Source organism: Trematomus bernacchii, unplaced genomic scaffold (assembly GCF_902827165.1).
Source record: "Trematomus bernacchii unplaced genomic scaffold, fTreBer1.1, whole genome shotgun sequence".
Classification (NCBI taxonomy): Eukaryota; Metazoa; Chordata; class Actinopteri; order Perciformes; family Nototheniidae; genus Trematomus; species Trematomus bernacchii.
The window spans coordinates 4530636-4546951 of NW_022988050.1; the positions used below are offsets into that span (position 1 = coordinate 4530636).

Sequence of the window (16316 nt, forward strand, 5' to 3'; positions counted from 1 at the left end):
GTGATGTTTCCTTATATGTGACTTTACAAGGTGACGTAGAGCTTCTCTTGTGACTGCACAGCTGCAGACACATAAACACTTGTCTCCTGCTTGTAAATAAGTTTCAGCCCCTGTTTCCCCACATTCTCTCCCTCAAACACACACACACACATCAAAATAAGATAAACAGAGTGAAATCCAGGCACTTCCACTCGTGCATGTTTATTATAATTTATTGAGCAGATGACGCAGAGACATGTTTTTGTGTTTCATCTTCTTGCAGTTGTAAAAATGTGTATATTTCTAAAAGTAAAAATCACCCTGAGTTATGGTAAGTTGTTTTATCTACATGACAACGTATATCTACTGATATTTGTCAATGTGAACCGATAATAGCTCATAATGTGGTTTGTAACTGTACTCAACACTTGGAATTTTGTTTTTTATTCAACCATTGAGGAGGTATCCTAATAAACAACGTTTTTTACTTTTAAAATTGCTTGGAAACACATTAGCCAACCATAAACACGTGGCTACAGTATGTGTCATAGCTAAGAGATACAAAAACAACAGGATACATGCTTACACTTGTATGCAGTGATTTCGAAGAATAGGGAGGAAACATAATGATTGAATAACAATTACAAATAAACACATTTATAATAACTTGAACGGTGGCGGAAGAGAATGCAAATGTAGGCCTTTAATGTTAAAACACATGCTGAAAAAAAGGGGTAAATACTGGAAACACATCAAATCAATACATAAATCTTTGGATTCAAGTGATAGTTGACCCGAAGGAATTTAATCCCACCTGACTTCCGAGTCCAAATACCCAACTTTATAGGCCAGGCTTACTGTAAATGACAGGAAGAAGCCCATACATAGTGTTTAAACACAGGTCTTCCTCTCAGCATTAAATCACGCTTTCATTATGTACAAATGTCTGACTCACATTCAGGGCGTAGCACCTCCTTCTCCAAACTCCTTTAAAAGGGAGCTAACCTTGCTCCTTTTTAACAAAAAGAACTTGCTTGTACAGCGTCATATATTTATAAGCTATTTCATATTTGTATCAAGCTATTTATTTTTCATTTATTCCTCATTATCCTCCTGAACCTTTTTTCCAAATGTTTTGCTTTCAACACAAGTATTTCTCTGGCCTGTCGTCTTTTCTCCTAATTGTTCGACTTCATTTTTGTTTGTCGTTTTATCTCGCTGACTCCAACCCAATTTTATCCTTCGATAATCAAGTCAGAGAGGTACATCTCTACACAGGTATTTATACAACAACGGATTGAATTAGCATATTGATGAAATGTTGCTGCTCTTTTATCCATTATGCTAATTTCTTCCTTTCCTTCCTTTTTCATGATGTAGATAATCACAGAAGAGGGATGTATCTGCAGATGACCCTGGATGGGAGAGTGTCAGGAAGTGATGCTCAGACTCTTCACAGTGAGTATTTGGGAGATCAATCAGAAAGAGAGCATGTTTTGGAGGATATTTTACTATCAAAAACATCCTCATGGGATACTTTGAGATCCAGTAAAAACGTATATATTTATATGTTTGTGCTCCAGGTGTGCTAGAGCTGAAATCAGTGAGAACAGGGGAAATTGTCATCAAGGGACATTCATCATCTCTGTTTCTCTGTATGGACAGTGAAAGTCATTTGAGGGGGCAGGTAAGCAAAAAAGACTATGTTCCCCAAGAAACTCCATGGTTTTGTAGTTCAATGATGGTTAATATCTGTTGTGTGTTTCAGGGGCTCTACTCAGAGGACGACTGCACCTTCAGAGAGCTGCTGCTGGCTGATGGATACACTCGTTTTATTTCCTCGCACCATGGATTTCCAGTGTCTCTCGCACCAAGACATTCCCCGGATCGTCACACAGTCTTCACCAGATTCCTACCGCTTAGGAACACTTTGGCACGGGAGAGTGTGCCTGAACAGACGCCAAACAATCAGAGGAGATTCAACGTGGACTCTGAGGATCTTCTTGGAATGGGTCTGAATGCTATGGTCAGTCCTCAGTTCACATTGGACCAGTAACATATATATATATATATACATAGCTTTGTATTCTAAAAATGTATTATTTATTGACCAGGGACTTGATTTTATTTATTGAATGAGTAGCTTTTGCTCCTCAAAATGTTTTTTAAAGGTAGTATTATGTAATTTATTTATTTATTGTGTGTGTGGTTCATTACTAATGTATTTAAAGACCTAATCATAAATGATCAGATTTAACAGTTTGCACTTTGAGTACATTTTTCTGTAAGACTAAGAAATAAGTAAGAAATGGCAAGTTTTTGTACTACGTAACTCTATGTATCAGTTGAGAGAAATTCTGAATGAAAATAAACTTGATGATGTAACTTTCTTTTGTTTGTCTGAGTCAGTCATTGGTTGGCAGGGGAATTCAATTAACATTTAAACAAACCATGGGAGAAACTATATACAAAATCAGGAAGAACTTATTTTGACTAATGATCATAGCACTCATGGTGGAGAGGAAGTGGGCTGAATATTTTGAAAGCACGAGCGCTCTCTGGTGGACAAATAAGCAATGGTGCAAAGAGGGCCAAACACTCATAAACACTTGTCTTTGTTTGAATTTATAAAACCCTTTCTCAAATGACATATTATGCATTTAAATAATGACATTTCACTACAATGTACATTACTGTTAACTCGTTACGGTCATAGACATTTAGGTTATTACTTGGATCCAAAACTGATGCTACGGTTAAGGAGATTAGCAGTTAATAGTAATAAACACAAGTACTATTATTATTGTGAGAAGTTTCTTTAACAATAACAATAGTTTGTCTTACACTGTCTCTATGCTTTGTTCCACTGCCGCCATTGACACAAACTATATCACGTCAACGAAGACGTTTACACTTCGCAACATACCTTCCATGTGATGTTGTGGAAAGTCTCATGTGTTCCAGTACAATGGAGCTACTGCTTATACTGGCTTAGTGGTGGTGGAAAAGGTCACACGTACGTTAGTGAATCTGGCAGACCTCTGTGAATAAATGTTGTGCTTCGATGCATTGTGCTAACCAGTGAAGTATTAATTGTGATTCTCTAGTTTGTCAATTTTATGTCCTAAAATAACACTGCTATAATCAATAAGGCTGATATTATTTTCAGAGGCACCAGTTACATTTCTCTAAATAAATACTTAGTACAACAGACAACCATAAATTACAATGCCACTTAAAAAAAAATTAATAAAATATAATCTTTATTAAAAACACTGAGTGCATAGTTAAGCAGTTAAGTACAGAAGTTTTTTTATAGCATTCAAAACCTTCCTCTTGAACACAAATAGGTAACACTGTGTCATTATGAGCAATGCAGCATTGATAAAGGATACAGGTCACCTAAACCAAAACTACAAAAAGGTTGAATTTGTTCATTTCTTACAGAAGAATGTTGAGAATGTGGGTTTGGTTTTACGAGAGATCTCAATCTGTCCGCAGCGACAGCTCTGCTGACGTTTGGTTTAGTTTTGATGAGACGTTACATCTATATTGCCACTAATCTAACTGCTTCCACTTCAAACTTTAAGCCAAAAAGTGACAGGGCTAAGACATCATAGTTTCAAGGCACATAACAGACATTCAGAAAGTCATTGTAAAACTCAAGCTGATAGCATTAATAAATAACAGCTTATATTGTTTGCGTATCAAGACCCTGAGAACATACAACTCACTGTCTTTTTCTTGCTTTTTCAAAGCTACATTATACAAAATGAGCTTTTCAGCTGCATTTGGCTGCTCTAGTGCTGTAATAAATACCTGTAAATTAAAAGTAAAGTCAACAAAAAGCATATTATAAGTCTTTTTTTATGGTTTAACTTTCCAGTAACCTTTTTTCTAATTTCATTCATTGCGTTTCATTCTTCTTTTCATTCATCTGTCATTTTTCATACTGTCAAATAGTACAAAATAACACTCACCATCACTAAACTTGAGTAACCAGTGGTTCCTTCAGATATGTGTTTCCTCCACTGAACTCTGTGCTCTGCCCTGCACACAGTCCAGCCAGCAGAGTCCCGTTCAAAGGGTTGCAGATGCCTTCAATGGCATAATAATCTCCCTCTGGATCTTCATCGCCGTCATCTGTTTCCTCCCCTTCTGGCCCCTCGTCCTCCCACAGGTTCGTCTTGACGTGGGTGTACTCGCTCTGATCCACACATTCAGTCTCCCGATGGTAGAAGTAGCTAAAGTTGGAGACAATGACGGGGACTGGCAGTGAGATGGTGAGCACACCGGCAATGGCGCACATTGAGCCCACCAGCTTACCCCAAACTGTCATTGGGTACATGTCACCATAGCCCACTGTGGTCATGGTAACAACCGCCCACCAGAAGGCATGTGGTATACTAACAAAGTCTGTGTTGTTATGGTCAGCCTCTGCAAAGTAGATGGCGCTGGAGAAGAGGATGACGCCAATAAACAGGAAGAAGACGAGCAGGCCCAGCTCTCGTATGCTAGCCTTCAGTGTCTGACCGAGGATCTGAAGGCCCTTAGAGTGACGAGACAACTTGAAGATCCTGAACACCCTCACTAACCTGATGACTCTGATGATGGCCAGGGACGTTCCTGGAGAGGCTTCATTGTCCTTGGCCAGCTCCGTACCCAGAGTGACAAAATAGGGCAGGATGGCACTGATATCGATGATGTTCATGACGTCCTTGCAGAAGGTTATCTTGCTGGGAGCGCAAGCAAATCTTATGATAAGCTCAAGGGAGAACCAGCATATGCATATGGTCTCCACCAGGAAGAAGGGGTCCTGGAAAACACTTTGAGGAAGAGGCATGTGCTCGGATACATTCTTTGGCTGGGAGTGGTACCTGTAAAAATATTCCTGGAGTAAAAGAAGACAGATATCAACCATACTTGTAAACTGTAGCTGAAGGATCACTTTTACAAGACTAAATATACACAACCTTTCTGTAACTTTCCAAATTGGTAAATTGAGTAATTTCATACAACTAAAAACATTAGAGAAATATTCCTTTCATGCCATGATTAAGACAAGACTTTGGAATCTGTATCACTTTAACAGTTGCTAAAGAAGAACCATCATTGACAGAAAGTTTGTTAGCATAGCATTCTTAAATGAACCATTGCCAGTTTCAATAAAAGTGGTTGCTAGTTTATATAGCTAGTCTAGGCCAGAGGAATGATGGGATTAACATTACTGGGAACATTAAGTAACCTGGAGGCCAGAAGAAAAATGTTCCCGTATGTACCAGACAAGTAGTCTCATTAGGCTAAATGGGTGCCATCTTAGGGGTATCCAGTTAGATCATGTATCCGTGTTCCATCCGTGTTATAAAAGTATTGCAGATAAAATAAATGTATTTCCTGAAATGTTAAACAATATGTTCATTTTACAAACTGCTACTCAGAAAGGACTACTGTTTCATGGTAATCTTATAATCGACATAGACTGTTAAGTATGTTGTCCAAGATCTGATTGGTTCTCACTTTGGACACCATCATAAAAGTGTCTGACATCTGCGGCTTTGCATTTCAACCATAGCTTCGTTTATCTCTGTCAGTCCACCTGTCTTTCCGTCATCCGTGTCTGTTATTAGAATCACATTCAAACATTGGAGAGTGTCTGTTTAAAAAATCTTACACTTGACATCAAGTTAAAAGTGTGAAAGCGGATGAGACGGATATAAGGGGATCAGTTTAGTATGCTGTAATGGGCTGTAAATAAATGTCAGCATTGTTTGAATAAACAGAGTATTCTTTTTGACTTTCTGTGGTAGTGTTAATTACTAAAGGTAGACATCTATGTGTTGATCTGCTCAAAGGGCTCTCCTAAGACTAAATATAACCCCGTGAGATCTCCGAAGAGAAACATGAGAACGTCTCCTCTCCCATCTCCACCTTGGTTGCTATCCTGGCTCCCTGGCCTCCACAGCCATGCAACATAGCCAATGCAGTTCAGTGGGTCTGCAGCTGACTTGGACTGGAGTAAGTTACAGTAGTTTCCTGGCAGGCTCTTGTGCAAAGGCACCCTGGCCTAGCACCGCAGTCTTGGAAGAATGTGTTAACATGACCCAATGTATGCCTCGCCGCCTGTGAGACCATTTAGTCTCCAGTTCTAAGCCACGAGAAGGCTTTGGCTCACCTTTGCCCATGTGCTCAGCCACTTGTGTGACCTTTTATTAACACACCTAACAGTCTCGTCACCCTGTCCTTTCTTTCCCTCCTTTTATTTGTACTCCATGCCCCATGGGTTACTGCCTGTACCCTTTAGCGCTTGCTTCCTGAATCCTAGTGTATCAAATTTAACAGCCGACTAAAATAATCACACTCAAGCTCCCCTTACTCACCCTCTCTCTCTCTGGTTTGTGTCCAGACATATTAGAAAATAGTTCTTCACATGTCAGTATTTTTCCTCTTAACACGCTGTAGTACTCACAAGTGTGTGTTTACCTAAACACCTGCTTCCTGTGATATCATGTTTCAGCCTGACCCAAGCTGTTCACACATCCCATTCAAGACCTAATCCCAGGTGGTTTGGTTTGGGCTTCTTCTTTTACAGTTTTGGCAGATGGCAATGAAATAATTGGTGTCATATTGATTATAAAACCATGAGCACACTGTTTAAAACCGTTTGATGGTAGAGTGCGCCTTTTTAAAATGACTACCAACAATATATTTTCTCATGTCCGACTCTTTACCGTTGACATATCAAATCTTATGCCAAATGTTACAATTTAATTGTATTTATTTGGCCGTGTCCTCTCTTAATGCACATTCCTATTTCTTTTTACAGTTGTCACCCACCTAAATGATCTCAGGGTTTATTTTAATGGAGGATACTTACCACCTTTAGTACTCATCAAGCCATTCACCTTACGTTAAGGGAAATTCGGAAACCCTAAAAACTTCCAATCCTTCCATCTTTGACCCCTCTTTATACTATTCTTCCTCCCAAACATACACATTGATCACACTACGTACCTCCCGGGCCTCCTTCTCATTCCTGAAGTCTGGCAGTGTCTCCAGGCAGAAGATGAGGATGGACAACACGATGACCATGACACTGATGATGGCTATGATACGTGCGCCCGATGAGGATTCGGGGTGCTCAAACAGCATCCACAGTTTTTTCTGGATTTCGTTGGTCGGCAATGGGGCCGCCTCATCTTTTGGAAAACCTTCGTCCTCCCTGAAGCGGTTCATGATGTCGTCTCCCAGCTCGTAGAACATCAGCTCATCCATGAAGATGTCCAGGGGTATGTTCGCTGGCCTTCGAAGCCTTCCACCTGACTGGTAAAAGTACAGAACGACATCAAAGCAGGCGCGGTTTCGGTCCAGGAAGAGCTCGTTTCGAAGTGGGTCAAAGTATCGTGACCTGCGCCTGGAGTCACCGAGCAAGGTATCAGGGAACTGGGCTAAGGTGCGAAGCTGAGTTTCATAACGCATCCCTGAGACATTGATGGCCAGTCTTTCACTCAGCGCCCATCCACTCCTCCACAGAGACCCAGAACGCCCGCTTTCTTTCTTGTTCTCCTTCTCGTTCCCTTTGATCTCCTGCACTCCTTTTTCCTCACAGTTGAGCTGGTTCTTCAGCTGTTTATCGTTGTCTTCATCGCTTTCTTTCCCTCTGCCTCCTCTTTCGTCGTCCTGTGAGTCACTGCTGTCCATTCCTCTGTGTGTCCCAGGCCAGGGAACTGTACAAACCACTCTCCTGAGAATTTGTAGAACAACTGGACTTAAAAGCAAACCCTGTCTGAAACCAGAGTGATAGTTCCATCAGTGGATTTGGTTTTCAATTGAATAGCATTACAGATGGCATGAGAAGCAAATTGCTGTAAGAGAGATAGTATAGTAAAAATAGTAAACATTCTCCAGGACAGATTTTATCATAGTTACAGAAACACATTGCTCTAAACGTTGCAAAACTTCCTTTTAAATGTTAATCAAGCACAACACTGAATGTACAATCAAACTGTGGACAATTTTTTTTTACAAACAGGCAATGTCAGTACCCAGCTAGCGAGATGAAAGCATTTACTCACTAAGTGTAAAACAGCTGATGACAGAGACTAATGGCAGGATGTGGCTCATCAGGTTGTATGTCTTCCTCTCTGTCATCATGTCCGTCTGTCATATACACAAAGTCCTTGATTAGCTTTCTACTTTCAGTCCTCTGGCAGCTAAACTCTGTGACCAGGTTATACTCAAACTGTGCTTCCAGTTGTTTGCTAAGGGAACATCCACGATCTTATCCTGTCCCTTGCTGCCTCACGTTGTCCGTCTTGAATTTTTTTGGGAATGCTGTCCTGTTGAAATTCAATATCTGCTAGAGCCCTCTTCGACCCCTCCCCGTCCTTTCCCTCCATTTTAGCTATGAGGCAACCTTCAACCTTCCTATCAAATGTCACCTCTGCCTGGCACTACATGGTGTTACCGCCTCTAACAAGCATGGTACTCTGACTGACAGAGGTCCCTCACTGCTCCTCATTAATTAAAAAGCATTTGATTAGAATGTGCATTATTTAAAAGCAGTTGAGCTCTAGTTACAATCGTAAATATTACACACACAATAAAGGAAAGCCAGTTGGCAGTTCATTTAAAGCTGCAAACCTATTAACTCATAAACAGCAATGTGCATTTAGATTGTTTAGATTTGTTATAATTACAAATATAAAATGTAATGTAATGTAATTACCATTACCATCAACTCTTCTAAAAATGTCTAGTACAAATAAATATAACAAATGATTTGCAACTGTACCCTCATTTGGATCCTTGGTACATTCTGATCAACATGTGGATTTTGTGGATCAAAATGTGAATTAGCATATCAGTTTACACAGAGAAACAAATATTGACTTTCACTATGACTTGACATTGACAACCTTTGTTTTAAATAGAGCACTGACACTAACCTGTATGTGTGAAGCAAACCAAGTCTTGCTTGTTTTTAAGTAGATAGCATTGCAAGCTAGCTGCTAAAAACAGAGTTAGCCTGCATTGAGAGCTGAGTTGACTGCGATTTTTTGTTCCTTAGGACTTCATCTGGTTGTTTCATTAAAATCATCATGGCAAACAACAGCATGTTCTTACTGTACTTTAAAAAGTACAGTAAGAACATGCTGTTGTTTGCCATGATAGAGCAACAGAGCCTTGTTGCTGGCTGGGAGTGTTGACATTTGGAATAAACTAATGTGCCTCCACCAGTCGTTGTAACTCATTTGACATTTGTGTTTTAATTGTTGAAAAGAAACAGAATGTGCTGTGTTAGCGACCAATCTTTCATGTAACTTTTATGTTAAACTGTGGTGTTTTTTCAGATGTTGCACAAGTATAGCTGCAATGTTAGCATTGGAAAAACGAATATTGCCACAATGTGCAGTAAATTATAATCCTAGCCTATTAATAGGTAGCTGAGATGTAATACAGTAAGACAAGTATTAGTTTCATGTGTATGATTTGAGCTGTTGTTGAAAAGTGTGACAGTTTAAATGTGCCCTATGGATACTTTTAAATACTTGAAAATGATGTGACATAAACAAAAATATATATCTATATATAAATAAATTGTGGACTTATAATAATGGAATTACAGGGTTTAAGTCATATTGCATGGAATAATAATAATGATATAATAATAGACAATATTTGTATAATAATTGTAATATCTTCATGTGTAAGGCTTGTGCTAATATTTAGGTAATATTTACAAAGAAATGACAGAAATAACCATGCATGTCAAAAATAAATCATCCAACCAATAGGATTTATGTTATTACTCATCCACCTGAATCTACCAAACCAGAAACTACTGTGTATTTCCACCAGAGGGAGGTGATGTTTTGGCACAAAGGAGAAAAGACTGAAGGAGGCCTCTGCCGACATTTCCTCATAGCTGCCTTCAGTCACAGAAAGAATACACATGCTCTCTGCATTGCCACATTTCATCCCCATTTGGAGGCATATCATGTCATCAAATGATATAACTCAGACTGCACAACATGTATCTGACAACCTTTTGTATAAATGTGCTCATAAAGAAATAATCATGAGAATATGAAAGTGTTGACATAATAAATCAACACTATATGAATATAAAATGCATTAAGAAATTCTTCTAGATTTTATAGAGGTGTAGAGATTGTGGGTACGAACCACAGAGTGACGCCCCATAGAAATGTTATTTTTAGCGCAGTGCATCATAATCTTGGGTAAGGGAATACTGTGACAGAGAGGTAGGTGCTTCTGGTTCTGTAAAATGGCTTTTAATTCTGTAGCTGTCATGCAACGCTGCAGAGAAACCATGAGACCCTGTGACTCCCGTGAGATGGCTGCACATACCAGCACAGATTTATCACCACGGAGAACAGTATGAAGCAGATTATTGGGATCCATGAGTAGAAAATAGATGACTCATCAGACCACATTGCCTTATCTTACCATGAGGTCCTTACACCAGTTAATTATTCTGTGCTTTTATCATGGATATAAGCATTCTCCAAAAAAGCAATGCTAAAATTATTAAGTGATAATTGCCTATTCATTTTTCACTTTTCTTAAACTCTGATTTACCTTAACAACTCATGTTCACACCCCTTTTCTTTGCATTGATTTATGGGTCTGTGGTATATCGGAACAAAAAAAACGTTAACTTATTTCACTGCTAACTGGTATTCTAATTGATAACTCTCCTACATGTATGTAGCTGATTAGAAGATTACAGCAACAGATTTTAAATTAAGACCAGTGCAAACCTGCTAATATGCTTATTTTCATAAAGTCATGTCATCAGGTCCTAGAATAGAATTACTCTTAAGACGTTAAGAAGTATTACATTTCATTTGATTTTACCATGTTCGTGTCCCCTTTCAAGGGTATTCGTAGTTACAGAAATGTGATATCAAGCCAGGAACCACAAATTACATAGCATAATCAATCTCAAATATCATATCACAAATATAGTTGACCTTAAAATGATAGATTACTTTGACTGCTTGCATCAACAGCACAATACGCTTAAACATCTAAGCGCCATCGTGTCATCTTTCAGTTTCTTGAAAGACTTTGTTTTTTCTGTATACACACTTCAAGCAATATTAAATCAATCACTGTATTGTGGCTTCCTGTTCCTGACAGGCTGATGAAAAGCGATAACTGTGACAGTCACTACAGAAGTCAGTATGCACAGGAGCACACATTTCATCCGTTAGAAAACTGACACGCCATTGATGTCACTTTTTCATTTATTTTAAGTTCATTTCAATGATTTTTAAGCAATTTAAATGTCTTTGAAAAAGCATCTCATGACTGTTAATCAGTTGTTCATTCAAGCTGCTATGGAGATTAGTTCACATTAGATCGCATTAACATTCATACATTTTTAGTCTCAATAGTAGAAATAAGTTCAATTATGACACTTTATTGATATGTTTCTATTTTTTCTTCAAAATATAAAAAGATAGATCATGAACATTCCATTGAAATATACTTTATACAGTTCTTGATGAGTTGTTCTTTGTGTCCCAACATTTCAAAAATAAAATCCGGCAGAAGTCACATCCAGATACTCCAGTGACCACCTCTTCTCCCCATTCACTCTCCTACTAAGACCGCAGTACAATGGACTAGTACCTAAGTCTGTTTTATACAATTTGATGGCATGTAAAATGAACACACATCTGTTATCTTTGGAATGTTTACGTGAATGCATGATGCTAGCCTGTAATATTAGATGTATGCATGTCCGTATGACTGTTAGGTGTTAGTCACATTATTTCGAATTAAAATGATATATTCAATATATTTAAAAAATCTAGTTAGTACGATAACATTTCCTTTTAAAACAACTCTGGTCTTATCACTTTGTAAAATAAAATATTAGTTTAGATTAGTGTGATTGCTAAGTCACTACACATGTGGTTGCAATCATCTGAACTGATGACAGAACATCTGTGTCTCAGGGAGAATACAGTAAGTGTCTATCAGTGGCATTCGTGGTGCAGATTGCATACAGTGTACTCAATTTAAAAAAACAAAAAACATATTCAACAGAAACAGGCACATAAATGAAAGAATATAAATGGATTTCGTAGAGGATGTGTCAACCAAGGACCACATAACACCTTCCAAACACCTGGAGAGGACATGTCATTATATTGTCACAACACAAAGTAGCCGTTAAGTTAACAGTGGCACCTACTAACCATGTAAAGCATTATTGATCTTTTGGTTTATGTGAGTGTTTACACAGGACATCTTGAACATTGATTGCAGAAAAAATAAAACAGACTTAGCACTCTCAACATTGTAACTCATTCTGTTCAACATGACTAAATCAAATGGCAGTATTATGCAATAGAAAACGGAAAGACATCTTTTTCAGCCTGGCATTGGCAGAGCAGTCACAATGAAGAGAATTTGGAAAATGGCGAAAGTAACAGTGAAACACAAGGAAAGAAAAAAGACAGAACTCGGCCATGAAAACACATACAGCTGGGTGGGGCACAACATTTTTGCAAGTGTGCACACCAATGCTAGAAGTTTACCTTCTGAAATATTCATAAACAATCTTTTTGACCATCGAAGCCGTAGTTGCTTAATGCCTTCCAAAACGGGAACTTTAAAAAGGTAAGGGACCAAAACAAAATCCCACGGACCGTATTTGCAAACAGACAGAAGCTCTAAAACCTGTACAACCTTGAATTCTCTATGTAGTCTACATCACACGATATTCTGGTGAGCCTCCAACTCTAATGTACTGGGAATGGATCGAGGACCATTCAGCTGCCTGAGCTGAGCCCCGGACCAGCAGGGCCTGAAACTCACTTCGAATACCAAACCAAGGACGAGGTGCTTGAAACGCACTCAACGATGAGATGCTTTTTTTTTTTTTACATCAATCTCCTCTCGGTGGACACTGGTATCTCTCATCCTCTATTTCTCGCAACACTTAAAAGTACTTCACTGACATCAGTTTGGAAGCTCTGGGTCTCTTTGATTGGTGCTCACGTAACCGTGTTGTGTGCTGTAACGAGCTGCCGACTAGCCAGCTGGATGACGCTAACTCCGTGGGTAAAGACGAATGCAAAGACCTGACCATCTAAAAAAAACAACGACAAGCTACCTCTACACACTCATGCTGACACTGTGAGTGTGAGTAGTTTTCAGTTGCCTCTCGAAGGAAGACGTTTCTGCTCTACGACACGGCACAGTGTTCATAGTTATCAGGACTGGATTCAGGACAGACAATGACAGGAGGCTAAGGGGATATGTCAAGACTCTGTCCCCCCCTCGAGAGATAATCAAGTCATAATGCATGCGTTTTTTACACATCACGGTGAGGTGTTCACATTATCGTTATCTATATACTGGAATTTATTATGTTAGAAAGAAAACACCTACATCCACACACACCATCGACACACCTGAGTCCTTTAAGCCACACACAAACTTTGGAATGGCAGTTGGTTCCATGCAAACCTGAAATCTCTCTCGATTGTTTGCCAGTTTAGTAACTTTTAAAGTCTGTTATTGGTCTTTATCGGATAACCCGCACTTGTATTCCCATTTTTCTACTTAGGACTAGTGGAACAGAACAGCCTATCCCAGAAAAATCCTGCCATGTGACATCCAAGGCCTTTACCAATCTCGAGGCGTTGAAGATACTCTCGAGGTTCTCCGTTTGCCCTGCTACAATCATGTGACAACCCTTGTATTATTGCCAAAGAAAAAAAGCAAACTATGAGTACTAATAAAGCAGCCAAAGTTGCGGTATGGGGAAGTGGTTGTTTTTACAACTGCTGCTGCTGTTGCTGCTGCTGCTACGGTAGTTGTGCAAATGATTCAAGGAGGAAAACATGGACTAACAACAAACAACCTTTGCGCAAATGCTGTAGTTTGGCAAGGTCTTCAATGATCGCTGTTGAGTGAATGGTCTAGAAAATATACTGCTCGATGCATAACAAAGTAAAACTGTGACAGCGGTTAAAAACACTGGAATGGGAATGTAGGGCAGTAGTAGCAGAGAGATTTCATCAAACAAAACATAGTTCAGGGTGTACTTTGCAAACATACATTTTTCAATATTCACATTTTTTTTACTTTTCAAAACAAAATATAGCTCTTCTCTTTCATTATAATCTTTTTTAAAACATTAATTGCATATAACATTTTTTTAATTCATTTTATATACTTTTTTTGTATCTCTAGCACCCTTGTCTTCAACTAAGGGCTTGCAGAAAAGACAGTCATGCAAACTAGTCATGCTGGTAAACAAAGTTACAAAAATGCATTATCTTTTTTTGTTTTTTGTTTATCTCAGCGTCTGTCCTTCGTCGTCCCAACGTCTTCATAGGCGAGAGTCTTTCATTGCTCATTATCTTTCAAAAAAAACATTTTCCTGGTGCTTGTGGGGAAAATAACTTTGCCCGCTCCTCATAACAAAATATTAACTTCCCATCTTTTTTCCAGGCCTTTGACTCCATTTCATGATGCCAAATCTTCTATTAACACTTGCATCGGATTTTTTTTTTCTTCCTTTCTGGACCTTTTCTGCTCAGAAACTTCCTCCGAAGCAACGGATAGGTGATTTGTTTATCAAAATATAGATTTGTTCTCTTTGTACACTTCCACATGTGCTCTACTCTTTGTCCATTTCGTCTCATTTTCCCCTTTGCTTAAGGGCTCCCCTGATGGGCCATCCTTATCTTGACATCGACTTGGCAGTCGTTGGCAGCAAGAGGGACAAGAGAGAGATGGGGCAGTATTAAACTCTAGATTGTTGTGCCTTATTGGCAGTGTCAGCCTTGGTTTAAGGAGAAGCAGGCATCTGATTGGTCCCTTTCATTAGAATTTCCAGCTAATGTCCAGCTTTATATGACGTAAAAGTGTCCTTGTGGCAAGGGTCTCCTTTACGTTTAAATTTAGGCAAGCCAATATCCCTCGATATCGAAGAAAGACAATTGTCTCTTAGACTTTTGTCTCCTTGAGTCAGTCTTTTTGCTCCTCCTGTCTCACTGTGTCAGTCAGACATGGGGAAATACTTGTAATAGTGAAATGTGCATATAGGAATGGGATGCTAGTGGCAGTTAAATTACTTTTAGAGGAATGTTTTTGTAATAAACAGAGGCATTGGGCAGTGTGAGGGCGAGTACAAGCTCATCCTCAATGGAATATTCCTCCTATTCTACTATACATTACATAAGGTCATTCAGCAAGTGCTTGCTATAGGACCTTTGGTTTTCCATATAGACTTTCGGGCAAGCTCATGTCAGTACATGAGAGATAAAGATAGTCTTTTCCCACCATCTCCTTATAGAGAATGCTTCAGGTAAATGCCACACGGCCGGTTTGAGCTAATGCTACATGTGCTTAATTTGATCAACTCCATCGTTTTCTTTCAGTACTTGTGAAGAGGGCAGTGTTTCAGTCTGATAGAAGTGAATGGAAGACATAGGTTCAGTGGCAAACAAGCTATACAAGTGCTAAACTTGAACGAGGGGTTATAGTATGAGTGTTAGTAAATACTGACTTCTTATGCACTGTCTGTATTTAGTGCATTTTTTTGGAATGTAAAGTTTGAACAAGTAAGACCAATCTTTTGTCTCTCATGTACTATAGTATTTTTTTTCTTCACTGTAAAAGGAACCCAAGAGGAAAAATGACATCTATAAGATCCCTTGAATGCATAAATTCCTCTCTCTTCCAAGCTGTTGATGGATTGAGTTATTCCCCAGCCAACAAATGCTACAATATGTTAGCAGAGATGCTACATTGTTCATTCAGTCCTTTGTGAAGACAAGTGTTTTTTCAGAAAGTTGCTCAGTTGTTGCTCAGCACTGTAGGCGGTGCGGAGTTGGTCATCATACATGATGGCGAGTATAGTGTTGACAGAGAAATGTCATCTGGAATGTGTAATCAGGAGTCCTTTTCTCCCCCAAAAGTGTGTCAGTGCAATGCTCAGTCAGTTTGCCGAGGAGAAGAAAAAAAAGAGTCAGTCAGGCAGTTTTCAAAAATGTGGTGCGGAGTTCCAAGAGGCTGCTTTGGTAACAACTTGAGGAGCAGACCATGTGATTTTTTTAAATCATGATTAACCTCTGGTCTCTCTCTTGTCCCCCCAAAGATCTCCTTTAAACTGTCCATCCGTGTCACACCTGTAGCTTACGTGGCTCCCACCGCAAATTTGTGTTTACCGGTTACTGACTCCTCATTAGAGAGAAGGCGAATGCTAGAAACTTAACACTGTGAAGAAAAGAACAGAAATCCATTAATATTAACTGCACAGAGATTACACAGACTTTGTAATTAAT

General features: G+C 39.0%; 3 protein-coding genes across 3 annotated transcripts in view; 1 reads left to right on the plus strand and 2 right to left on the minus strand.

Annotated features, from left to right (window-relative positions):
• Positions 1-1109: 1109 nt before the first annotated feature.
• On the plus strand, positions 1110-2360 carry fgf21 (fibroblast growth factor 21). Its single transcript, XM_034119020.1, has 4 exons — positions 1110-1257; positions 1360-1437; positions 1563-1666; positions 1748-2360. The coding sequence occupies exons 1-4, from the start codon at positions 1110-1112 to the stop codon at positions 2033-2035; spliced, it is 618 nt and encodes a 205-aa protein (XP_033974911.1). The 3' UTR covers positions 2036-2360.
• Positions 2361-3225: 865 nt separating this feature from the next.
• LOC117473438 (potassium voltage-gated channel subfamily A member 7) lies at positions 3226-8289 on the minus strand. The gene is made up of 3 exons (XM_034119018.1): positions 8052-8289; positions 6991-7841; positions 3226-4870 (listed from the first exon to the last, which is right to left on the minus strand). The coding sequence occupies exons 2-3, from the start codon at positions 7675-7677 to the stop codon at positions 3965-3967; spliced, it is 1593 nt and encodes a 530-aa protein (XP_033974909.1). The 5' UTR covers positions 7678-7841; positions 8052-8289; the 3' UTR covers positions 3226-3964.
• A 2945-nt stretch (positions 8290-11234) lies between these two features.
• The window catches only part of LOC117473684 (potassium voltage-gated channel subfamily C member 1-like), a 49641-nt gene continuing 44559 nt past the window's right edge, over positions 11235-16316 (minus strand). The window contains exon 5 of the mRNA XM_034119425.1: positions 11235-16248. Coding sequence (XP_033975316.1) covers positions 16235-16248 — 14 coding nt within the window. The 3' untranslated portion in view covers positions 11235-16234. The remainder of the gene's footprint in view (positions 16249-16316) is intronic.